Here is a 27,901-nt window from a genome sequence, read left to right on the forward strand (position 1 = left end):
TCACGTGAGCGCTGCTCCCGACCCGCGGCCTGCTTGGTTGGCCCACGCTGTGCCGAGTCGCAGGGTACGTCACGCGCGGCGGGCGGCTGAGGCGGAGATGGCCGCCGTGCTGCAGCGCATCGAGCGGCTGTCCAGTCGAGTGGTGCGTGTGTTGGGCTGTAACCCGGGTCCTATGACCCTGCAGGGCACCAACACCTACCTAGTGGGGACCGGCCCCAGGTAAACGTCCCTTCCCCCCCGCCCCAGTATCAACAACCCCCCGCGGGACCCGCCAAGCTGGGGCTGTGACAACCGTTCGCCCCTGGCCAAGAGGCCTGTGCGCCCGCAGCAGGGAGCGCAGCGTCCAGCCCCCGGCCTGGGCAGCCCCACTCGGGACGCACGCAGCGGTCCGGATCCCCGAGCTGCGCCAAATTACGACCGCCCAGGGTGGTAACCTCTCTAACTTAGGGAGATATAATGAAAACAAACCTTAACTTCCTGTTTTGAAACCTGATTTTAGTTTACTTGATGTTTGAATGCCAGGGTGAGCGTGTTTAATCTGCTAAGAAATTAGTATTTGCTGAAGTTGAGTCCAAGGAAGCGTTTACTTTGCTCACCTGACTTTCACTGATGTTTTTGCCCAGCGTATAACTTCCTTTCACAAAAGCGGTTTAATTGTGCTGAGGCCATTTCCTAAACTCAGCAGCAGAGGGCAGGAGTTTCTTGGCTTCCACATTGCTTGAGTTTGTGAAACCCGAAAGAACCCCCCTAGCCTGTGGGAAAGAGGAGCTGAACGTAACTAATTTTGGTTTTAGTTACAGATTGTGTGTGACCTCTTTGAGTTATTTTGCAGACAACGTATTTGTATTTCTGAGAAGATATTTTCCCTCTTGTTGAGCTGCATTCTCTTTTAATGGAATTATTGATAAATGGGAGGCTTGGCTTACTGCATAGTATGTCTTAGTAGGCATTGAGCAACTTTTGTAGTCTTTACTAAATAACCTAGATAATACAAGATTAAAATGAGATATAGTTCCTCTTAAGCAGAGAATTTAATTGTGCAGTCAAGACATTACAAATATTTTTGAAAATGTAATTGAGGGACGGGCACAGTGGCTCAAGCCTGTAATCCCAGCACTTTGGGAGGCTGAAGCTGGAGGATTGCTTGAGGCTAGGAGTTTGAGACCAGCCTGAGCAAGAGCTAGACCTCTTCTCTACAAAAAATAGAAAAAATTAGCTGGGTATGGTGGTATGTGCCTGTAGTTTCACCTACTCATGAGGCTGTGGCTTTAATTGCTTGAGCCCAGCAGTTTCACATTGCAGTGACAACACTGCAGTCTAGCCCAGGTGACATAGTGAGAGACCCTGCCTCAAAAAAAAATAATAATAATAATAATTGATTATTAAAAAGAATTTAATAAGTATAGCTCATTGAGTTTTCATTGGAAATATCTACTGTGTTTGCCTTTTTCCAGTAAATAAGAATTTTAGAAGCAGTAGAGTGAGAGGGCAGGCAAAAGGTTGAGTGCAGAGTGAACACAGTAGGGTCAGGTAAGTACAAGAGCTTTGGGCTGCCTCCAGAATCTAGGAGGATAGAGTATTAAGCAGAAGAAATACCAGCTCTTTAGAAGACAGTGTGTCTTGGCTGGGACTCCCTCAACCAGGAAATCCACAGACATTCTCTCTTCAGTGTATCATCTTAAACTAGTTCCAAGTCACTGTTGCAGGTGGAAAATGGCATTTAGTTGAAATTACCCTAGAAAGTCTCTTAGAACAACACCATATTGGAGATCCATGTACTGTCACAATAAGTTTGGCACAACCTGCTTTTCTTCCAGTGTTGAAACAGATGGCTGGTTCTGTTTGAAAACCAGATGACGTTGGCTTGCATTTAGGGGCCATGTTGTATGAAAAATACATACTGTATCTTTAAACACTAGAATCACACTCAACATAGCGAAGTGCTTGTGCTAAAAGTGACTTAAAGGACCTGAAACTGATTGGGAAAAACAGATTCATGATCTACCATCTTAAACTACTTAACATTATTTCATAAACTCATGGAGTAGAATAGCTGGTGGAATCACACTATTTAAATTATTTCTCCATATAGTTGAGCTAGAATAAATTAGTGCAGGTGATACTGCTCTATAAAGTAAAAGGTATAAAGTAAATGGTGGCCAGAAATAATTATTAATTGGGTCCAAAGCAGATGTTCTGAGATTGGTATCTACCTGTTCCACTTCACAAAACAGTTCTAAAATCACTGGTTGCTTTTATATCACTAAATCCAATGGCATTTTTCTATTCCCATCTTCCTTGAGCTTTATTATCTTTAGACACCATTGACTGTTCCCACCTTTATTTGCCAACACCACATTCTCCAAATTTCTTCTTACCTCTCTAGATGCTCTTTCTCATTCTTTATAGAGTCATCTTCTTTACAAGATCTTTAATTATTTGAGTTCTTCAAGATGCAATCCTAACCTCTGTTCTGTTTTCATAATGTATTCTCTACCCAGATGATCTTGCATACTTTCTAGGCTTTACCTATTATTATTAACTCCCAAATATATAGCTCCAGGTTAGGCAAAATCCATACTTTATCTTCACACTCAGGTAGTTGACTTTTAAATCTTTACTTGGATGACTCTTGAGAGCCACTTGAAATTCAGTGTTTCTCAAACTGAACGCATAGGCTTTCACAGGAAACTAAATGAGATCCTTCTCCAGTCGTCGGTATCTTGGTAAACAGAGCCATTCCCACATTTGATCAAGGGAAATGCCTAAGTACCCTCCTTGACATTTCTTTGGTTCTTACCACACATCCAAGCTGTTATGAAGATCTCTTCATGTCCCTTGCTATCACCCAGTCCAAACCAGTGCACCTCTTGAGAAGGCTTCTGTAATGGCCTCCTAACTGGCTTCTCTGCATCTCCTTTTGTTTCTCTTCAATTAAGTGTCCCCCCAGGTAGCCAGCGTAGTTGTTGTGTTTTGGTTTTTTTTTTTTCCCCCCTCTCTCTTTCTCTTACCAAGTTGTGATTTGACAGAAATTTGGGAGTTTTTGCATATTCTGGCCTCCATCTGCTTCATCAGGCTCCTCTCGAACCTCTCCCATTCTAGCCCTGCTGGCCCCATAGTCCCTCAGATGAGTTGTATCATTTCTGCCTCAGAGCTTTCATGCTTTCCTCTCTGTCTTCCACTCATTCCTCCCTTTTTCACCCAGCTAACTTCACTCATCCTTCAGTGCTCAGTTGAAGAATCCTTTCCTCATGGAAGTCTTCCTTGTCCTCTCCAACTAGGTTAGGTCAATGTAATATACTACCTTAGCACTCCATATTTTTCATGGCCCATATCTCAACAATAATAAAATTTTTTTGTTCAAGCAGCTTAATGTCTTTCCACACCTTCATGCCCCACTAGAACGTAAATTCAGTGAAGGTGTATTCATTGTTACATCCTCAGCATCTAGCACAGAGCCTTGTACACAACACGGGTAGTACAGTAAATATTTGCTGAATGAATGAGGGCTCCCTACATCTTAATTTTCACTGTTATGATTCTAGAACTGCTGGATGATAAAGTTTTAGCTGATCTTCCTTCCTCATGTGATCAGCCCATAGATGCCAAATGAATTTCACTAAAGCACTATTAGACCTAACCATGATGCTTTGTACATAGGTATTCAATAAGTAGTTGAATCAACAAATGATAACCAAATTGTCTAGAGTATTTCCATGTTCCTCCTCTGCTCGAGAACCTCCAAAAGCTGCAATTTTAACCTCTCCTCTCAAAACTGTATATAGTTTGAAGGCAGATAGTGTATCTTATATGAAAAGGCAGTCTAGTGGAATAGAGTTAAAACTCTGGACTTGGGTTACCTATGTTAGAATCCTGGCTCCATTTATAGACAAGACAGTTACTTCTTAAAGCTTCAGATTCCTTACTTCTACAGTAAGAGTTGTATAGGACCTACCTCATGGGGATGATATGAGGATTCAGTGAAATTTAAATGAAAAAGCATATACCAAAAGTACTTAAGTTCTAGCATGTGGAAAACATACAATGTTAGCTATTATTTTCATCACTTCTGCTTTCCTGATAACATCTAGACAACACTTGGTTCAGAGTAGGTGCTCAGAAACTTCTATCTAATGATTTTGTAAGAGTAACAGCAAATAGAGACCAGTTAATAGCTATCTTAATATTGATATAAAATACCTACAAAGAGGAATTTGATTCCACCAGCTTTCCCATCAGTTGAGGAATTTTTTTCTCCATGTAGCAGATTATTGTGTGCCTACTATGTGCCAGGCACTGTCCTCTAGTGCAATTCAGTTGTAGACCTGTACGGGTTCATTCACACTCTTCTCTTGAGCCCTTTATTAGCATAACTGCATTTGCAAAATGACCTCCCGAGATAGGGATATTATCTGTGGCCATGAAGAGCAAATTCAGCCAGCCCACATAGGAATAATAGTATCTAATAATCTGCAATAGCTATTTACAGACATTACAGATAGAATAACTATTTGTTAAGGAGGAAACTGAGAACTTTCTTTTTCTAATTTATAGCTGAACTTTTATTTATGCTACATGAGGAATGAATCTAGTGCTTACATAAGCAGTCCTCTTCCACCAGAGAGGCAGTGTTTTGAATGGGAAAGTCACTGGACCTTATAGCTGAACATCTAGTCCCAGCACTGCTTCTTTCTGGTTATATGACCTGGAACAAATCACTTAGCATTTCGGAAAACTAGTTTCTTTTTCTGTAAAGCAAAATAATAATACCTCCTTAGAGTTGATCTGAGGATCAAAAGAGGTAATATTAACATATATGAAAGCTCCAGATGGTTTAAATTGCTATGGCAATGTAAGGTGTTATCAGTGTGACTTTTTTTTCCCCTTAATGCTTGATACAAACTCATTTTTTAGGTTTTATAGCATCTAGACACCCCTCTTTTGTTCTGAACAGACAGTGTTTAATTCAGGACTTGTGAGAGTCATTTTTCCTTACTTTGAGATTCCTTTCTTTGCTACTCTTAGTTTTATTAGCCCAAGACAGGAACACTAGGAGACTAAAAAGAAGGCCCAGGAACCATGTTCTCTAGCGACAGGCCTATCTGTGGTCACTCACACTTTTACCTGCAAACAGGCAGCACAGGCATTCTGAAAAATCTGTTATCTTTGCTACTAGATTTTGTCAAATCTGTACACTAACCCTGTTAATTTTGTCATGACTTTTGATAAGCATGATATGATCTGGTCTGTAATTAAAAATACAGAGATTTCAATTCAGTTTTAGATGACAGAGATACTGCAAAACAGAGTTTCTTGGAAGGAGGGGAAGGGAAGGATTCAAAAATAGTAATCAAAAGATACCTTAATGGTTTGAAAAAATTTGAGAGGTCTTGATCTGAAGCATGGAAGGATTCTTCTCAAGGTCCACAGAAGACCCCCCAAAACAGTTTGAGTGACACTAATTAAGGAGCAGAAGAATTTGTGGTAAATAACCCCAAATTCATGGAGGCAGCTAAAATCTAGGATAGTAGGCTAGAGAATATTATTGGAAGTATCGTTCTATTATAGTTTTGCATATTTTTAATTTAGTGTGACTAAATATGCACAGTGCCAAGCATGGCACAATGTATTATAGATATGGAAATCTGTAAATTCCTTGAACCAAACAGACAAGGTACTTGCCCTCATAAGGCTCAAATTTGTAGGGTGGTGGAAGTTGTGAAGATGAGCAATAGATAAAATAAACATGTAAGTACATAATGTGTTATATAGTAATAATTGCTGTGGAGGATAAGCAAGGGAAGATGTCTAGGAATGCCATCAAAATTCACTGTGAGCCAAATCAAACTCATCTCAAATTTGCTCCCTCCAGTGTTTACTGTCTTGCATAATGGCACACCAATCATCCTACCTAGAAACCTCAGAATCATTATCTATTTCCCTTCTCTTCCACAGCCTCTTGTTTAAAAGAAAAAAAAATCCCGTTGATTGCACCTTCTAAATGTTCTTTAAGCCATCTCTTCCTTACATTTCCACTGCCAACAGGACCTTACAATGCCCCCTTGGACCAGTGTAACCATCTGGTCTTCTGTCTCTGGAACGCAGTTCAAAGCTGTGCTTCTGAAATTTATCCACTGCCCTGTGAGCTTAGAGTGTAGACAGAGGCCAATAGGCCATAAGACCACTACCTTCCTCCCCTTTGAGAGGCCAGTTTGTTTTTATTGGCTGTGGGGCTCGGGGAATAGGGTTAGGGAAGCAAACCATCCAATATAAAATAGCCATCCAGTTATTTCCTGTCATATATACCCAATTTTAGTGCTCTGTAAAATGCTTTCTATTATCTGTTACTTTTATTGTTCTTTTTCATTCCTGCACAGTTCACCCTTACCAGCCTCCACTAGAATGTTAGGGGTTTTGTCTTACTGCAAGAAATAAAGGCATGACACATAGTAGGTAATCTATAATCAGTCATTAATGAATGAATGAATGACTCAGACATTTCATCAAGACTAATCTCTCGCCAGCCTCAATTAGTGAGGTGTTACTGTGAAACAACATGAATTAGGCCAGAAGTTTGTGAATTGGTTCTTGAGGAAAATGTCACCCTGATATCTTTAGTTCAGGAAAACTTCATAGAGAAAGGCCATCCCATAAAAAAGTGAGGAAGGGCAAACAAAAAGTATAAGGAAGGTTCAGAACCACAAGCAAAAAAATATTACTAAAACAGCCATTTCCCCCATGCTTCGCTACAGTCTTCATTTTCGTGTGTTTAAGGGTGCCAAGGTAAACTTCAGTGATAAGTTATGTATCTAGTGCTGAAGACTGGGTTTCTTTAGGGATTCCATGAATCAAATCTTTCATATCTGTGAGACATTTGAGATATATTGAGATAGGAGATCTCAAAGGCAGAGAATATAAGAGCACATATTTTGGCAACAGAATACCTGGGTTTGAAAGCTGGTTCTGCCATTTCTTTGCTGAGTAACCTTGCGTAAGTTACTTAATTTCTAAATATAATCATGAAATATCTACCTTAAACAGTTGTTAGGAGGAATGCAATTAAATTATGTAAGGTCCTTGGAACAGTGCCATGTTTATTTTAATTGCTATGTAAGTGTTCAAGATTACTGCTATTATTCCTTGTTGAGACTTAGCTATAATATTTTTCAAACAGCTTTTTTTTTTTTTTTTTTTTTTTGAGGCAGAGTCTCACTCTGTTGCCCAGACTAGAGTGCCGTGGCGTCAGCCTAGCTCACAGCAACCTCAAACTCCTGGGCTCAAGCTACCCTCTTGCTTCAGCCTCCCGAGTAGCTGGGACTACAGGCATGCACCACCATACCCAGCTAATTTTTTCTATATATTTTTAGTTGTCCAGCTAATTTCTTTCTATTTTTAGTAGAGACGGGGTCTTGCTCTTGCTCAGGCTGGTCTCGAACTCCCGAGCTCAAACGATCCTCCCGCCTCGGCCTCCCAGAGTGCTAGGATTACAGACATGAGCCACCGTGCCCGACCTCAAACAGCTTTCTTATGGTGATTACTGTAGTTAAGTTGAAGTGACATGTGGCTGGTTACAAGCATGTTGAAAGCAAAACAATTTATGCAGTTTCTTTAATATAAATTATCTGTGTGAGAAATATGCTAATATTAACTCTGTTCCAATTTTGTGATTATCTTCCATTTAATTTTCAGGAGAATCCTCATTGACACTGGAGAACCAGCAATTCCAGAATATATCAGCTGTTTAAAGCAGGCTCTAACGCAATTTAACACAGCAATACAGGAAATCGTAGTGACTCATTGGCACCGCGATCATACTGGCGGCATAGAAGATATTTGTAAAAGCATTAATAATGGTAAACAGAAAGCATTCACTGAGCTCACTAAGGAAAGCTATGTTTGGAGAATAATTTATTTCAGTTACAGAGCTAAGTAATGTATAAACCTAATATAAACTAAATGTATTTAAATGGTACTTTTAGAAATGTGTATGACTTGAATACTGTCCCCAGTTTTAACAAAGGAAAGGAAAAGTCCTGTTTTCTGTTTCAAATCTTCTCCCTCTCTTTCTCTTTTCTCAGTGATGAAGGTCAGTTTTAATTTAGTCTGTGTGACAATTACTGCTTCAGACTTATTAATAATAAGTAACAACTGTTGAGCATTTACTCTGTGCCAGGAACTGTGCTAAACACTTTATGTGGATACTGTGAAGTAAGTGCTGTTACTGTCCACATTCTAAACAGATGCTCTCAGGCCTTTCATAACTTGAAGTTAATTACTAAGATATACTGAAATTGAGGTGAAATGTCATTGTATTGATAAGTCTTTGTCCCTGAAACTTATTCAGTATTGACCTTTTACCATGTCTCACCTTATTCTCTCACCCCACCATCATATACCTAGATTCATTTATTTAACAAATATTCAAGTTACTTTTATATGTCAGGCACTGTTCTATCTACCTTTCATTCCAGCAGGAAAGATAAATGGTAAATAAATAATAGATCAGATTATGATGGAATAAAACTACAAGAAGAGAAAGAGGAGAGAGTAAAGTGGAAGAGAGCAGGGGCTATCATTTCTGGGTTGGACAGGGAGAAAGAGTAAGCTCCTGAGTTTAGGGCATGCCAGGTAGAGGGCAGTGGAGGAGCAAAGATGCTGGTATGGGAGTGTGCTTGGCATGTTTAAAGCATAGCAAGGAGGTCAAGGATGTTCATTCACACAAAGACTTGCATGTGCATTCAAATATTATTTTTAAAAAATAGGTTTTTTAGGCCTTGAGACTACAATTGGGATACAAAGATAGTCTCAGCTACCACACTTAATATATTATCAGACTACAAGTTATATAAAACTGTCTAACCTAACTTTCTTTCCCTTTTACCTCCTTTCTTCCAATCCAAGGGAACTGAGTGCCATGGGGACTCATATAATCTCTCACTCTGACTTTCCTTGTCTTGTCTATCTACCTATTAAATTTTGTGAATTAAAAAACTATTCTGAGGTTTCTTAATTAGCTTTGTTACATTAGTCAACTCTTTTAGCATGAGGGTCAATTTGAAAAATTAAAATGTTTATTGCCTGTTTTTTTCCTTCATAACTCAACTTTATTGAGCTTTAATATACATACATAACGTGCCCTTTTTAAGTGTACAGCTTGGTAAGTTTTAACAAATGTAAATACCTATGTGAACCTCCAGCAACCACTCATCTACTTTCTTTCACTATACATTAGTTTTGCCTGTTCTAGAATGTCACATAATGAAAACATACAGAATCATTCCCTAACAACCTGTATTTTTATAGGCCACACCAAAAATACAAACGCCATTTATAAGATCTTTATGGGAAGATACAGTAACTTCAAAGCAAACTGCTTACAAAATTTTAAAATAAAATCAGGATATAATTTGGGAACTCCTAGTGTCTTGCAGGAAACCAGAATTTTACTAGACACGAAAACTATGTATTCCCAGTTGAGTTTTTTGCTTTGTTTTTAAGTAAATCTTGTAAAACAGCAGTCTCCAACCTTTTTGGCACCAGGGACCGGTTTCATGGAAGACAACTTTTCCGTGGACCAGTGGCATGGGGGGTGGTTTAGGGATGATTCAAGCACATTACATTTACTGTGTACTTTATTATTATTACATTGTAATATATAATGAAATAATCATTCAACTCACCATAATGCAGAACCTATTGCTGCCACTGATCTGACAGGAGGCAGAGCTCAGGCAGTGATGCAAGCGATGGGGAATGGCTTTAAATACAGATGAAGCTTCACTCGCTTGTCCTGCCGCTCACCTCTTGCTGTGCAGCCCCATTCCTAAAAGGCCACAGACGCTTACCAGTCCACAGCCTGGGGGTTGCGGACCACAGTTGTAAAATATGGTCTGGTATCTGATAATTAAAAATTATTTTGCAGCTGAGGTTGTGTCTTTGCCACATGTTTCACAGTTGAATCCTCGGAGTCAAATATTTGCCTCTGTGCTATTCAATTAAAATGTGTTTTTATTAGAAATTATTACACATAAACAATATCACATGTTTGTTTTAGCTTAAATAATTAGCATTACCAATGATGTTTTAATCCATTATACAAACTTTAACAAATAACTGAGAGTTTATTCCTGTTAAAATAATTATAGAATAGAGACAGAAAGTAGGTAAGTGATTGCCAGAGGCTGAGAAGATACAAATGGAGACTATCACTAGGTACAGAGTTTCTTTTAGGGGCTTCAAAAATTAGATAATGGTGATAGTTGTACAGTTCTTTAAATGTACTAAAAAATTACTGAGTTGTACACACTTAAACGGTGGATTTTATAGTATGAATTCTATCTCAATGAATTACTAAAAATAATTATTCTTATGTGATTGCTTTTAGCATTTTCCAACCTGTCTGTTAATGACTATTGTGACTAAGATATGTGTTTTCATTTATATTTGCACATAATTTTGAAAACTGATGCAAAGTTATAGTATGATATTTATTTTATAATTTTGAGATAATTGTGAATTTTTTGAAAGATTATCTATCAAAGGTCTCATAATTAGAAATGTAATACCTCCACTCCTTTACTGAAAGATAAAATTATACAGATTAAAAACAAAACAAACAAAACTTACTATTTCAATCTTGTTATATAATGTCAGTTCCCAAAAAAGCATATAATTGTTTTGCTTTGGCCTCTAAGGTGCAAGGTAATGGAGTTTGGGGTTGTTCATTTTATTTCTATTTCAATGTTTCTGTCTCCTTTATCCCCCATGCTAGCCAGATTTCTGTGCCTTGTCAATTTTTCTTTTAAATGTCTTTTTCTCCCTCCATATTTTCAGTGCTGCCTCCCTGACTTTACCTTCCAGCTGGTATATTGCAGTTGTCCCCTCCTGATCTGATCTCCCCCCTCTAGTCTCCCCACTCATAGCCACTCTATTGATCAACCTGTTAACACTATTTCAGTGTCTTACTAAGCATGCAGTGGTCACATATGGTAAAGTTTAAGTTCCTCTATTAGGCAAAAGGCAATTTAAGGCCCTCCCTGATCTGAGCTTATCTTACCTATCCAACTTATCTCCACTCTTCCCAGCCAGTATTTTGCATTAGACAAGTTGGTGGCATTATGTTGTTGCACATGTGCTTGCTCATTCTCACTTTAATGCCTTTACTAATGCTGTTCCCCTTAGTTAAAAGTCCTTCTCTGTATCTTTACCCATCCTGCTGAACCAGTAAGTCACACATCAAGTTCTATCATATTTATGAATCCTTTCCTGTTTCTCCTTTCTCTGAACTCCTGCTGCTTTTATTAGCTGAATTGTCCATTTAGTAGTCACTAAAAGATACTGAGTATATGGTTCTTTGTCTCCTGATTGTAAGTTTTGTTTCCCCAACAATGGCAGCTTTTAAGTACTTTGAGGTTATGGAGCTTGTATTCACTATACATAGTATACTGATTAGATAATTGGCACTCCACTGTGGATTGTTAGTTAATAGATTTTTTTGTCTGTCATGAGGGGTCATGTGGGTTAAGGTTATTTTAAAGGTTTAATATCTTAGCCCTGGAGTTGGGGCTCCCTTTGAGCACTCACAGCAAGGACCTTAACGCTGTCATCCTTTTGTTACTAACTACTGCCATGACTTCTTTACTATACATTAGGCACCTCAATAAAGTTCCCAGGTTCTGCATTACTGCCTCTTCAACACCTGTTAGGATGTCAAAACCAGCTGAAATTATGAAGTACTACTTCCAAATTTTTGTATAAACCATGAGTTACTAGAAAAACACAAAAGACTTTTATGTAGACCTAGCAGGGCCTGAGAGAATAAAGAGTTCTTTTGTTCAGAAATACAAAATAGTTACATCCCAGAGATAAGCTGCTATAATTCAACCCATTTTTCTATTGTTTTTTTTTCCATATCTTTTTGACATTAGGAGAACTTTGTGCTATATTGTTTCTTGATGTTAGTGTTTTACATGGTCATTTCACAGTCGTTAGCTCTATGAAAATTGATCTCTTAAAGGGGTAAATTATCATTTAAAGTGTGACTTAATATTATTTCACATGTTTTGTGACCAGACACTACCTATTGTATTAAAAAACTCCCACGGAATCCTCATAGAGAAGAAATTATAGGAAATGGAGAGCAACAATATGTTTATCTGAAAGATGGAGATATAATTAAGACTGAGGGAGCCACTCTAAGGTAAGTAAATGTCCCTTAGCCAGGGAAGGCAAGGGGTCTATGTATGTGTTGTGAAAAGGAGGGAAAAGCAGATTTGTACTGTGAAGAATACCTCAAAAGGATACAAAAGAAATCTGGTATAACATTGAGGGGAGCAAATGGGTTGCTTGACAAAGAGGAAAAGAAAGACTTCGGCTGGGCGTGGTGGCTCACACCGGTAATCCTAGTACTCTGGGAGGCTGAGGCAGGAGGATCGCTCGAGGTCAGGAGTTCAAGACCAGCCTAAGCAAGAGCGAGACTCCATCTCTACTAAAAATAGAAAGAAATTAGCCAGACAACTAAAAATATATAGAAAAATAAATTAGCCAGGCATGGTGGCACATGCCTGTAGTCCCAGCTACTCTGGAGGCTGAAGCAGAAGGATTGCTTGAGCCCAGGAGTTTGAGGTTGCTGTGAGCTAGGCTGATGCCACGGCACTCTAGCCCGGGCAACAAAGCAAGACTCTGTCTCAAAAAAAAAAAAAAAAAAAAGACTACACATGCTACATACCCTTTTAAAATTGTTTGCTCATTATGATTACCATTTTTTAAATAAAATTTACATTTAAAAAGTTAACATTTCCTCCTTGAGTGATTTAGGGATCTACCTATCAATTTAGGGCTTTCCCATGTTCTTACTTCCAAAAGACCCATACCTAAAGTAAGTACATTTTAGGTAAGACCCATAATCCCCTGTGCCCTCTTTGAGGGATTCAAAATGTGTCTCAGGCCGGGCGCAGTGGCTCATACCTGTAATCCTAGCACTCTGGGAGGCCAAGGTGGGAAGATCACATGAGCTCAGGAGTTCGAGACCAGCCTGAGCAAGAGTGAGACCCCCATCTCTACCAAAAATAGAAAAAAATCAGGCAGGTGTGGTGGTACAGTCCCTAACACCTCAGCAGCAAGCTTGTACTGGTCCATGGCCTGTTAAGGACCAGGTCTCAGAGCTCTGCCGTACCCCTTACCTACCTCTGTCCCTTGGCTTCCATGAAACTGGGAGGGCACAGCAGGAGGTGAGTAGCTGGTGAGCTAGAGTGAAGTTTGATCTGTATTTACAGCAGCTCCCCATCATTGGCATCACGGCCTGAGCTCCACCCCACCAGCCCTCCAGCTGTGGAAAATGTCTTCCATGAAACCAGTCCCTGGTACTAAAAAGGTTGGGGACCACTGGTCCAAGCTACTTGGAGGCTGAGGTGGGAAAATAACTTGAGCCCAGGAGTTTGGAGTTGCAGTGAACTATCTATGATGACACCACTACACTCCAGCCTGGGCCACAGCAAGACCCTGTCTCAAAAAAAAAAAAAATTGTCAGTGCTGTTCCCTTCTTCTTCATGTCCTCTACCACTACTTCCTGCTTAATCTTCCTGTCTCCAGCTCTCCCCATTCCAATCTTCCCTTCTTATGCTGTCACTTGAAATCTTTCATGGCTCACTGCATACAAGATAATGTTAATTCTCCTTACCATGCCACCTTCTGGCCCCAGACCACCTTTCTAGTCTGTAACTCCTGTTGCAAAAATACTTAGCCATATGCAAATTTCTCCTGGGCACATCATGTGTGTTCATGACTTTGTATTTTCTTCTTTACTAGGCATTGCTCCTTTCCGCCTACTTGTCTCCCTAATAAATTCTTATCTGTTTATTCTGCAAACCCAGTTCACATGTTAGTTACTTCAAGAACCCTTTCTGAGCGGAATTAACTGCTTCCAGCTTTCATAATAAATTTTGTTATAGCACTTACTAAATTGTGGCTTTTTGTGTGAGTAGGTGTCTTCTTAGAAGGTAATTAGCTCCTTAAGTTCACAATATTAGTTAAGGCCAATTGCCATAGCAAACCAACTCAGAAATGTAGAATGGCTCAAACATGAAATATGTTTCTTTCTCAGTCACATAAAGTCCAGAAAAGATTTGTGATTAGCTGGTTGGCCCTCCTGCAAGTAATGATTCAAGCTCTTTTTGTCTTGTGATTCCACCCTCCTCAACGCTTGCCTTTCAAGGTTACCATGCTCACCTCAATCAATCCAGCAAGTAGAAAAGAGCATGGAAGGGATACTGCATGGGAGGTTTTCATGAACTAAGCCTTGTATTGCATTTTCTGTAAATTCCATCATATACCACTTGCATTAGACAAGTTGGTGGCATTATGTTGTTGCACATGTACTTGCTCATTCTCACTTTAACACCTTTACTAATGCTGTTCCCCTTACTTACAAGTCCTTCTCTGTATCTTTACCCATCCTGCTGAACAGATAAGGTACACATCAAGTTCTATCGTATTTATGAATCCTTTCCTGTTTTTTCTTTTCTCTGAACTCCTGCTGTTTTTATTAGCTGAATTGTCCATTTAGTAGTCACTAAAAGATATTGAGTATATAGTTCTTTGTCTCCTGATTGTAAGTTTTATTTCCCTAACTGTAGAGAGGCTGAGAGATATCATTAAACTGCATACCCAGGAAAAAGAGGAAATGGGTTTGATATTTAGCTAGTCGTTCTCTGACACAGATACCAGGTTCATCTTCATATCCTCAGTCCCTGGCACATAGAAGGCACTGAATATTTATCCTGTATGTACTAAATACCTATGAAGAGGCACGTAGATGAACAGATGAATGAGAATGAGAAAATGAAGTAGTGAGTGTCCATGTCCTCTTTCAAACTAGTGCCCCCTTTTGTCACTATGCCAATGATTTACAAAATGTCATTTAGAAAACAGCTGGTTTCTGGACAGTTTCCTTAAAATGCTCATGTTGAAAATACAATAGCATCTCATATAATTTGCTCATGACACCAAAGGAAAACAAACATTACATTACTATTTCAAAAAGTATTCTTGACGATACTGAATTACCTCCATAGCACACCAGCCCTGGGCCAAGTTAACAAAAGGGGTAGAGATGGTAAGTGGTTCATTGAGACTTCTGTCTCTGAGGTTTGGGACTCACAGTACTGGTTTATCACAGTTGTCATAGAATCATGGATATTAGATCTATACCTAAAAGTGTACATAAGTGTACCACATGATGAATTTTTACAAACTGAACAAGCACTCATATCAGCAGCACTCAGATGAAGAAACGAAACAGTATCGGTGCCCCAAGCTTCCTATCACTGCCTCCCCTTCAGTTGAGTACTGTCTTGGATTCATGGAGTAAAGTGATGCCAAAGATCTCAAAATTATCTGAATTCTATTTAGTTTTTGTTTTACCACATTCTGATTAAGATAAGTTAAATGTGGAAATCTGTGTTAAGAATTGGAGGGACTAACACAATCAAAAAAGCAGACACACTTTTTAAAATGACTATTAGTAAATAATCTTTTCTCAAAATATAAATTCTAGTTATGATAAAGACTGAATAAAACATTTAATTTTCTGATGACCATGGTTTCCAATTTCCATTTTTATGAAGTTAGTGAGAGACCCAATTGTTTTAAACATTAACATGAAGACTTGGTGTTGAGCAAACATTCGGTAAGCAGAAGGTTAAAATCTGCCTAATCCTCAAGTATTCATTGAGTTGATCTTGCCTACTTGCCAACTTTTGGAAAAAAGCAAAACGCAGTAGGGGCAGAGATAATACCCACCAAGAACCCTTGTAGTAAAGAGTAGAAAACTAGAAAGGTTTTTCTGTAAGAATTTGATTCTGAATGTAACTTTTCGGAACTGTCTAATGAAGTTTAATTTCTTGAAGAAAAGTCAATCTGACAATTTTTGTTCACTGTCCTGAATTTTCTAAGACAGCCATTCTTATAAAGTCTACTCTATCACAGAAGTGGCAGCAGTAGATAAATTTTCTACCTGATGAATGGGAAGGCCACAGCTGCAGTTCCTCTGATGTTTAGCAGAGCACATCTGATGTCATTTCCTTTTCTCCTCCTGCCTATGTGAAGTGAATTTTAACACAGTTTCATATAAATTAAAGCATTAGCCACCCAGGTGACTGGAGAATTGTAATGTCTGATCGCCTAATTTAAGAAATTTTACTGCCTCCAACCTAGAAAATATCACAGAAAACCATCACTGAGTTCTGGTGTGGTGGAGGGATGGCACAGAAAATAAAGGAAGCATTGCAAACACAGTGAAGGAGAAACCAGTTTGAAGAATCTGAAAGAGTGGTTCTCCAAATGAGTTTTTGTGTTCATAAGTTTGTCCATAAGACATAACGCATACCCACACACACATACATATTTTCATAGTTGGCTAGAAATTATTTTCATAATTTCGCTTGGAATTATTTTCATCTAACATAACTTTTATTAACAACTTACAGCGAGTTTAATCAGGCAAAAGAGATGGTTTCTAACAGCTTTTTACTACCTCACTATTGGAGCAACTATAATGTTGTAATTGTTTGCAATACCTGAAGCATACCCTTGGAAATAAAAGCATAATAGTTCTTATGTCAGGCATTGGCCTTTCAAAAATAATTGCTCCCATTATACTAGTATCATGTGATCTTATACCTTATACCTATTACATTTTTAGTAGAGTTTTTAAACACCTTACATATTTAATATTTAATATTAAGGATTTGATTGATTTTTATTTTTTGGCAAAGGAGAAACTCCTCTAAGTTATAGTCATTTTATTTTTCTTAAATACTGTTAAGAGTTAAAATTTGTCAAATGTTTCTTTAATGTCTAGGAAGATAAACTTATTAGTTTTCTCCGTATCTTTATTATTATTTTCAATGGTCTTATAATGTTGGAACACCCTCACATTTTTTAATAAATTTTATTTGGTCATATGTTATTTTTCAGTGTGCTTTTGGATTCTATTTGCTAATATTTTAGTTAATATTTTTATAACAATATTAGTGAGATTGGGTAATATTTTTCTTCTTGTGCAACCTTTGTTAGTTTTGGGCTTCATAAGTTTTCCTAATATAGGATAGCTTACTAGTGAAATTATCTGACCTTTGAATGTTTGGTAGAATAATCCCGTGAAAATACTGAGCCTTTAGTTTCTAATGACAATCACACATCTTTTTTGTAGAGCTTCACTGTTCCTTATTAGTACTGTGGTCCTGTGAGGTAAGCTTAACACAAATAACTTTGTTTCTGTGTACTTCTTCTTATAGATATTTTAAATACAAGGTTGACCTAAACAAATTTTATATTCTAAATTGCTTCTATCAGATCATTTCGTTAAAGGTTTGCTTATTGTTATAGCTTCTAGAATCTAACATCCAAACTTGAAAATGTATTTAGATATCATTGGCTAGGGTCATCAAGGTCTCGAGGAAGAGAAATACATGTAATTACCTTTGATAGTATAGGTTTGTTGTGCAGAAACGTACAGACAACTGATATAAATAATTAGCTAAAGAGGTAAAAGTGGTTGCCTCTAGGGAGAAAGAAATTAAATAGGATAGGGCAGTAATGGAAACAGATCTTGGAGAACTTTTGATTCCTTGCTACATCTTGATTTTTCAATTTTAGGTATTTATTAATTTCCTCTCATGAAAAAATTAGGATTGGGTTTTCATCTTCTACTTACGGGTACCATTCCTATCCTCCAACCTCTCAATGTCATAGTTTTGGTTAGATCGGTATGCAATGTTCATGTTATTATGACTATGGACACTATTTACAGCTGAACTATGTATTATATAATAGCAAACCATGCTTACTTTTGCTTTCCTACAGTTAATTATTTTTCTTTGTTATTTGGATAGTTTTCTATGTGTTAATATTTATAACTTATTCAAGTCTGAGTATATAAATCTTCTCTCAGAATGTTTAAATGTATCAGAGATTCTCTCAATTTCATCTTCTGAAAGAAGCTTCCCTCTGAGCTTTCTAATTTCTAATGTTCTCCAGTCTGGACTTGTTTTCCTTCGGGCCTGGCATTGCTGTCATCTCAGATTCTCTTTACTCTCACATAGGGCTTCCTTTTGCCTCTCTTCGGTGTTGCATCTCCTCTTTCCTGTACCCCATAATTTCCTTTTTTTTTTTTTTTTTTTTTTTTTGAGACAGAGTCTCACTCTGTTGCCCAGGCTAGAGTGAGTGCCGTGGCATCAGCCTAGCTCACAGCAACCTCAGACTCCTGAGCTCAAGCGATCCTCCTGTCTCAGCCTCCCGAGTAGCTGGGACTACAGGCATGCGCCACCATGCCCGGCTAATTTTTTCTATATAGATTTTTAGTTGTCCATATAATGTCTTTCTATTTTTAGTAGAGACGGGGTCTCGCTCTTGCTCAGGCTGGTCTCGAACTCCTGACCTCGAGCGATCCACCCGCCTCGGCCTCCCAGAGTGCTACGATTACAGGCGTGAGCCACCGCGCCCGGCCTCCTTTTTTTTTTTTTTTTTTTTTTTAACTTTTTTTTTATTTCAGCTCATTATGGGGGTACAAAAGCTCAGGTTATATATATTGCCCATGCCCCCCATCCCCCCGAGTCTGAGCTTCAAGTGTGTCCATTCCCTAGACAGTGTACATCGCACTCATCATGTAGGTATACACCCATCCCCTCCCCACACCCCCATCCCCCCCCACACCCCCATCCCCCCCAGTCAGAACTTCCAGCGTGTCCATTCCCCAGGCAGTGCGCATCACACTCATCAAGTAGGTATACACCCATCCCTTCCCCCTAGCCCCCACCTCTGTCCGATACCCAATTGGTGTTATTCCCAAATGTGCACTCAGGGAAACCAGTTTGCTGGTGAGTACATGTGGTGCTTATTTTTCCATTCTTGGGATACTTCACTTAATAGAATAGAACTCTCTCCAGGAGAACCAAAGAGATGCCATATCGCCATTATTTCTAATAGCTGAGTAATATTCCATGGTATACATATACCACATTTTGCTAATCCATTTATGAATTGATGGGCATTTGGGTTGTTTCCACATCTTTGTAATTGTGAATTGTGCTGCTATAAACATTCGAGTGCAGATGTCTTTTTTACAGAATGTCTTTTGTTCTTCTGGGTAGATGCCCGATAATGGCATTGCTGGATCAAATGGTAGGTCTACTTGTATCTGTTTAAGGTATCTCCATATTCCTTCTCAGTTTTATATACAAGGTTTCATTTCCTTCTGGTTTCATTAATGCAATTGAGAACTCTGAAGCCCTTCTGATTCCTGAACTTTTTATGTCACCTGGCCCTTGTTCTTTTTTCCTTCTTGTCCACTATGTTGTAAAATTTCACAGTGATATGCCTTGGTGAGAGTTTATGGTACTAAGTCCTATTAAAGAGAGAAATTATTTGTGACACTTATTAAAGACTGTAAGGCAGATTTTATTCAAGGAGAGCCACGGCAGTAAGTATAGGGACTACTAAAATGAGGTCTTGCAACAGGGGAGAGAGATTGAGCTCCACGATTCCAAAAAGGACAAGTGGGGATTTATAACCAAGGAACAGGGTGGGAATCAGTGGATGGGAAATCACTAAGAGGAAACATCAGGGGTAAGGGGGTTTCTGGCTAAACTTACTTGACAGGATTATTGCTGAAGGCAGGCCAAAGCAATAAGATATTGGGTGGGAGGGGGGTTCAGATACCAAGAGTAGGGGATTTTCCCTAAACTGATTTAGCAAATTCTTGCTCAAACTTGATTCTGTAATGACAGGGAGGGAATCTCAGGGTCAGGCCTAGTCAGCGTAGGGAAAGAAAGTGGCTCGGCCCTCTTAGAATCCCTGGCTGGGTAAGAAAATAAAACTGACAAAGATAGATTAACAGGGGGAAAAAAGCATACAAATTTATTTAATACATTTTACATGGTACCTAGGAAAATACAATAATAGTAAGTGAAAAATTCAAAAATCAGGTATTAAAACAATATCAATTTTGTTTCTAAAATATAAAAATGCATAAAAATTGAAAAAATTAACTATTAAAAGCACTCTCTCTGAGTGATGGATATGATTGCTGATTTTTATCTCCTTTTCTCTTTTCCACATTTGTTGTAATCAGCGCCTATTACAAAATAAGGAAAAAAGATGGGAGAAGTATTAAATATATACTTGATAAAGAGAATGAGAAATTTGATTTAGTTAAGGGGGACAATTTTCTGATAATTTTTGGTGGGCACATGGGAAAAAAAGGGCTTTTTAACTCACTGGCATCATTTATTTGTGTCTTGTCCAAAGATAAGGATAGAGAATAATTTACTTCTCAAAATTTCTCATAAGTCTGGTAGTTTGTAATTGTTACTATTTCTTATTTCTTTCTTCAACCAGAGTTATATATACACCTGGCCACACTGATGATCATATGGCTCTCTTCTTAGAAGAGGAAAATGCTTTCTTTTCTGGAGATTGCATCCTAGGGGAAGGAACAACTATATTTGAAGACCTCTATGATTATATGAACTCCCTAAAAGAATTATTGAAAATGAAAGCTGATATTATATATCCAGGTGGGTAATTTTCTAAATCTCGCAAGCCATTTGTGTCAAATGATGAGAAAGATTGATTTTGGCTTGTCTCTGTGTGTATTCAGCCTTGAAGAGATACATATAAACCACTTCTTTAAATTACACCCCTCAGTCTTATCTAGCCATGCAGTTAAAGAGAAGGCCAAGAGTTATATTAGTAACTTTTTATAAGATATGAGGGTTATTTTTCAACGTCTAAGCAGCTGTTAATAGAACTGTTTAAAAAAGGAAGTAAACTTACATTGGAACAGGAAAACTTTTTCATTCCATACACTACCATCATTTTTGTGAACTTGATTTCTACTGTGGACTACATTTTAGCTGTGTAACCTTGGGTAACATTTGACCTCTGAGCTCTAGTTTCTTAACTCACAATATTGAAATATCAAGAGCTTCATCTCAGCTGTAAAATAGTATGTTTATTTCTGTTCTCCAGAAATGGAAACCTGTTGTTAGTATCTCATATTGTACTGCTTTACAATATGAATCTCCTCTGCATCTCAAAAGCTAAGAAAGATACAGGACTGAGTAAGAAGGCCCAGAAGGAAAACAGGACTAGGTTACTTAATTTTCTAACTCCTTCAAACTTGCTCCTAACCAGACAGCCATGGAAAGATGTGTCAGTACAGTGTCTTCAGTATACTTACATGCTCTCATGAGTTCCTAGTGCTGAGGGAATAGGAAACATACAGTGGAGCTGACCATTTAGATTAATATTATGACATAAAAGGAATGGAAGCTGCTAGCTATTTTTAAAAAGAAGAGAGAGGCATTCAGTGTACTCACATCGAAGCTAGGTTAATAAGAGGCTACCTGGTAGAGGTTCTTCGAGTGTTTGCTTTAGTGAATCCAGTGAACTGGCTTTATTAGCACAGCAGTTGTTTTTATGTAAATTATGCTCTGTAGCCATAGCTACCATATATTAAAGCCTGCTAGCTCTCAGGTTGTACAGAGGCCTTTACAGCTGTCATCCTCACAAAAACCCTGTGAAGCAGGTAGTGGTGTCCTCATCACACAGCTGAAGAAACAGACTCAGAGAGATTGAGAGACTTCCTCGTGGCCACACAGCTAATAAATAATAGTCTGTGTCTAATCAAAGCCCGTGCTCCATACATGATAACTAGGTTAGCCTGCTTCCAGATACTTTGTTCTCAGATATTTGAAACATCGCACTTGCAGACTTGTGTGATATATTAATTTGTATTGTCTTAAAGAGGAAGTAAATTTCAGTGTAACTTAATCTGGGTTATCAAAATTTCTGAATCACTAGCCTGTACATAAGATTCTTAAAGTTCTAATATGGGTCTTGTGAATTGTTAGTATCGGTCACTTACATGAAGCTGTCTTTTACGTTCCACTTTTTCAGTCTTTTATAAGTAAGCTTAGCACAGTGGTTAAGAGCTCCCAAGTGAGAACTGCAGCTCCCCGCCTTCTTAGCTATGTAACTGGGCAGGTTATTTACCCTCTCTATGCCTCAGTTTCTGTTCTTAAAAAGGGATAATAATAGTACCTACCTCATGAGATTCTTGTAAGAATAATGTATATTAAGCATTTAGAGCAGTGCCCAGCACATATGAAGCACTCTATAAACATTATCTGTGGTTGCTGTTTCTATTACCATATTTTATTGTTAATTTTTTGTTTTATATTTTTTAAGGTACACAGTAACATTTTCTATAGATTTTATTTGCTATAATTTTCTAATTTGAGAGGCATTATATGTAATCTTAAATCCTTCATACCTGTATAGCTTTCCAAATAATTTATATTTGTATATTTAGTGTGCTTTCTCACTATATCAAATAAGTTACTTTGAAATAGAGTGAGTTAACTTCATTTGTACTTAATATTTTTTATCTGGTTGAAGTAATTTTTATAATTATTTTAATTTAGGACATGGCCCAGTAATCCACAATGCTGAAGCTAAAATTCTGCAGTACATTTCTCACAGAAATACCCGAGAACAGCAAATTCTTACAGTATTTCATGAGAACTTTGAAAAATCATTTACAGTAATGGAGCTTGTAAAAATTATTTACAAGGTAATTTTCATTTGTACATAGTCATGAATTTATTAGAATAATCTATTTAATAGGCTGTAAATATGGTAAACTCACCGTATCCCAGATCAGAACAAGTCTGTTAATTTTATGTTATGCCACTTGTCTAGATTTGAAACCAGCAGTCTCAACTTTCTAGAACACTGATGTTAAACAAAAACTGGCCTTAGAGAACAAAAATAGCTATCCTGAGCCATCATTAAACCTTATATACTTTACTCCGTAGGAGAAACTCCTAATGACAGCCTAATGATTAAGTTTATATATTATTCTAGCCATCTTGATTATCTGGTGTCCTCACCTGCAAGTGAGAAGGGGTGATCTGCTAGAGACAAATATTGGAGTAATAGCCGCAAGAATTAGTAACAATGCCCAACAATAGAGAAAATACATATCAAAGAACATGAATAATTTAGTATAGGGAAAGAGCCTTACACCTCAGTGGCCTCTGAGTACATCACTGTAAGTATGATAGCACTATGTGGCAATCAGTTAGTGAAATTCAGTTTTTCAGCTAATGTTTATTAGATGTCTGCTCTATAGGTAGTACAGCTTAGAGGTTAAGAATGTCGGCCTTGGAGTAAGATTACCTAGGTTTAAAAACTCTCACTACTACAACTTGTACAGCCAGAAGATACAAGAGATTGTAACTAAAGATGAATTTTGAAAGTCAACCTGGGACCAGTTACAATTAGTAAAGGGCCTTAATGTTCCATAGGCCAAAGTTATCAAGAAACAGTTAATTCATACTCATTGTGCTTTGTTTTAAAAAGGAGGGATGAATAGTTAAAGTGTTTATTAAGATATTAAATGTCATTGCCAAAAGAATAATATAAATATTTAAATATTGAGAAACAGTCTATTTCTTCATAATACCAGAGTATAGCCATTGTAGACTATACATTGGTACACTGAGGGTTTTTTCCCCATAACCTAAGCACAGGTAGTAGAACACTCTGATAACCCTCAACAATGAGCATCAAGTAACTGCCCATGCCTAAAAATATGATGATTCTGGCCAGGCCCAATAGCTGTAATCCTAGCACTTTGGGAGACCAAGGCAGGAGGATCGCCTGAGCCCAGGAGTTTGAGACCAGCCTGAGCAACCATAGCAAGACCCTATCTCTACAAAGGATGTTTAAAAATTACCTGACCATGGTGGCACACACCTGTAGTCTCAGCTGCTCAGGAGGCTGAGGCAGAAGGATCACTTGAGCCCAGGAGTTTGAGGTTGCTGTGAGCTATAATGACACCTCTGCACTCTAGCCCAGGCAACAGAACAAGACCTTGTCTCAAAAAATAAAAAGTTTATTCTGCATTCAGAAGTGTATTTGGTATGTGGGTTTTTTTTTTTTTATTGTCAATATTCGGTGACCTATCAGTGTGTATTCATAAGTCTTCACTGTGCATGTGTGTGAAGCAACTGTTGTATATGGAATGGCATTAGGTATTACAGAATGATTTATTCGTTCAACAGATAAAAAGATGACTACAGATCCCTGCTCCTAGAGATTCATGGTTAAGTGAAGACAGATATGTTCAACAGATAGTTGTGATACTGGCTGTATCATAATTGTTTCCATTTATATAGCACATTACTACATGCTTGACACTGTACTAAGTGCTTTATATATAGTACCTCAAATTTCTACCTCACAAAGATGGTACTATTCCAATTAAATAGATAGAAAACCGAAACTCAAAAAGTGTCACTTTCCCAAGAGCACACAACTAGCGGATGTCAGATACTCAGATCTTATGTTTTTCTTCTATGCCCACCTTCCTCCAAGTCCTATTATATAGTATGTCAGGGCAGAAAAGAAAGAGAAATCAGTCCTACCTAATGAAGATGCAGTGTAACAAGGCTTGTCTGGAAAGCCTTCAGAAACTTATTATTTAATTGAATCTTAAAGAAGGAGCAAGCATTTTCTAGGCCAGCATAGAGCAGAAAGAAGTTATTCTAGACGGAAGGAAAAATCTGTTCAAACACTAAGAGTAATAAAAGAGCATTATGTGTTTGAAACCCCACAAAGAAACCACATGTGACTGGAGCACAGGTTGCATATGTGGATGGACAGGGAGTTCCAGGAAATAAGGGAGGAAACGGAGGCATAATCGCATCATGGGAAGCCTTGACTGCTAGCTAAAAAATTGGGGCTTTAGCCAATAATCTGGAAATGATCACTCAGGGATCTTAGGCAGAGAAGTCATATAGTGAGATCTGGAAGATGACACTGGTAGATATAGTATATGGTACTGGAGCTTAAGGGCAAATTTGGTGTTGGGAGTTTAGATTTGGGAATCATTAGTGCATAATTGCTGTGGTGAGTTGGCTGAGTAATAAAGAGAAGAGAGCCGATGATACAACTCGTTGTTAACATCAATGTTTAAGATAAGTTAGGAAGAATATCCAATGAAGACTAAAATATAAGAGAGGTAGGGTAACCAAGGGGGAAAAAAGAGAAGAGGTATTCAAAAGGGAGAGACTAGCCAGTTGACTTTCAGGTATAATGAGACTAAAAGAATCTATTGAATTTTGACTGAGATAATTTGATAATCTTGGCAAAACATTTTCAGGGAGCTGAGTAGAGAACATGAATTTAGTCAAGAAGCTTGACTTTAGAAATATAATCCTTATTTGAAGAATAAAAGGTAGCCAGGCATGGTGGTGTGCACCTGTAGTCCTAGCTACTCGGGAGACTGAGTCGGGAGGGTTGCTTGATTCCAGGAGTTCCAGACCAGCCTGGGCAACATAGCAAGACCCCATCTCTATAAAAAAATAGGAAAGTTAAGTCAGTCAGTGGTGCGTGTCTGTAGTACCAGCTACTCAGGAGGCTGAGGCAAGAGGATTTCTTGAGCCCAGGAGTTTGAGGCTGCAGTGAGCTATGATTAGGCCACTGTACTCCAGCCAGGGCAACAGAGCCAGACCCTGTCTCTAAAAAAAAAAAAATAAAAGGAATATTGGCTTTGTTTTTCATTCAGGTAATAGTTGTCAATATTACATTGCTATTTTAACAAAAGTAAAGGAAAAATTATAAGTTATAATGTTAAAATATATATACTTTTATTAAAATGTGCAAGGATATTATCCTATAACCTAATCAATAAACCATAGGGCCAAATGTCTGTAGCATCATCAAAACTAAGAATAATTTGGGCTGGGCATGGTGGCTCAGGCCTGTAATCCTAGCACTCTGGGAGGCCAAGGCAGGAGGTTTGTTTGAGCTCAGGAGTTCAAGACCAGCCTGAGCAAGAGCACGACCCCATCTCTACTAAAAATAGAAAAAGAAATTAGCCGGGCGTTGTGGTGTGTGCCTGTAGTCCCAGCTACTTGGGAGGCTGAGGCAGGAGGATCCCTGGAGCCCAGGAGTTTGAGGTTACTATGAACTAGGCTGATGCCAGGGCACTCTACTCAGGGCAACAGAGTGAGACTCTGTCTCAAAAAAAATAATAAGTAAAATAAAATAGAATAATTTGTACATTCACTCATTTATAAAATATTAGCAAGTTCCTACTGTGTACCATTATGCTAAACACTGGGTATTCAGTAGTGAACGAAACAGACATGGCTACCATCTTTTTGATGCATACAGTCTATCTTATCTGTAGAAAATATATATAGGAATATAGTGTCCTAAAGCAAAACATGTACAAAGTGAAATTCTTTAGGTTATTATTATTTAAAAATGTGTTTAAGTTAAACTTTTCTTCTTTTGCTGCATTTTGTTTTTCTTTAAAAGTTTCAAAAAGATTGTGTTCTTTTAAAAAAAAAAAAAAAAGTGTTTTTCTTTCACTCTCATTTTTCTTTTAGAATACTCCTGAACATTTACATAGAGCAGCTGAACATAATCTCTTGCCTCATTTGAAAAAACTAGAAAAAGAAGGAAAAATATGTGAGTATACTTCCAAATTTTAATTCATTTATTGCCAGTATTTAAAATATTTTCACAGATGCACTAGTTTCCTGTTAGGAAAAACAGCCACCATCAGACTTCTCCCTTGAATATCTCTTTAAGTTGGAGAGACAAAAACTAGGAAGGTCAGTAGCACAAGGCCGGCTGACCACAAATTGGAACCAAAAGTTGCGACAGGACTTAGAATCTCTCTTAGGGTTCCAGTCCTTATCAACCAGAATGACAATCAAAGGCATGTAGTGGGAAGATAACTTCTCTTCTCTCAGACCCAGGAAACCACAAAGAATTTTACATGTGGTAGATTGGAGAGCAGGCAAAGGTTTTAAGCAGTAGTAAAGGTAGTAAACTCAAAAGATATTAAAGCAGTAATTCTGTAATTATTTATTAGTGTTAATTTGTCAAATTAATAATCTTTATAGAAGTTTAACCCTTAAAATCAAAAGGTTCAAAACTTGAATTTCATGTAGAAGCCTCAGTTTTTATGTGTACAAAAAAAAAATACCAACTTTATACTGAGCAACAAAATTATTTTAAGAATGAATGCTTTTTCTAGCCACAAGATAACCTAAAATCCAGTGTATTTACTTACCTGTTGTTAAATTCTTACTCTCTGATTTTCTTTCCACAGTTAGCAACACGGATCCTGAAAAGAAATGGAAGGCCAACCTTTAGTTTCAGATTAATGAAAGCTTTGTTTTGTTTTGTTTTGTTTTTAGAGAATGGTATGTTTTCTTAACTATGGATTATTTACAGAGAATATAGAATGTAAAACACTGACAATAACCCTAGAATAATTTACAATAATGTCATATTTATTCTAAAATATATAAATTACATTATACATCTATAACATCTATAATATAGGTTATGTATCTAACCTTAATCTTACATTTTACCAAAAATTCAGAATCAATTTATCAATTTTTAATAGACTATGTAAAATGGTTACTTTAAAAATATTAAAATTTGTGTAATTATTTGGATATAAGTTATCTATTACCAGTGGGCAATAGTAGTATTTTTTTCTAGCTACTTCAGTTAACAGCACGTATTTCTATGTAATCCTTCCTTTTCCTCAACTCTTGTCTATGCCTGTGGATACCAGCTTTGTTTTCATGTTTCTATCAATTATATCATGATTATGTATTGGTTCTGTAGTTCTGTATCATGTGTATTATAATGGCATCCCACAAATGATTTGTGCAAATCAATTTTTGGTAGTTGAAACATATTAAATTCACAATTAAAAGTATTATATGATAAGTAATTATTTATGTAACCCATTACAGCGGTCCCCAACCTTTTTGGCACTAGGGACCATTTTCATGGAAGACAG

At 37.7% G+C, this 27,901-nt stretch overlaps 1 protein-coding gene across 1 annotated transcript; it reads left to right on the forward strand.

Moving 5' to 3' along the window:
- Positions 1–27,368, forward strand: LACTB2 (lactamase beta 2). Its single transcript, XM_069466386.1, has 7 exons — positions 1–219; positions 7,690–7,853; positions 12,073–12,199; positions 20,395–20,573; positions 22,485–22,633; positions 26,463–26,544; positions 27,194–27,368. The coding sequence occupies exons 1-7, from the start codon at positions 98–100 to the stop codon at positions 27,235–27,237; spliced, it is 867 nt and encodes a 288-aa protein (XP_069322487.1). The 5' UTR covers positions 1–97; the 3' UTR covers positions 27,238–27,368.
- Positions 27,369–27,901: the final 533 nt, after the last annotated feature.

The sequence above is a fragment of the Eulemur rufifrons genome, chromosome 3 (genome assembly GCF_041146395.1).
Source record: "Eulemur rufifrons isolate Redbay chromosome 3, OSU_ERuf_1, whole genome shotgun sequence".
Classification (NCBI taxonomy): Eukaryota; Metazoa; Chordata; class Mammalia; order Primates; family Lemuridae; genus Eulemur; species Eulemur rufifrons.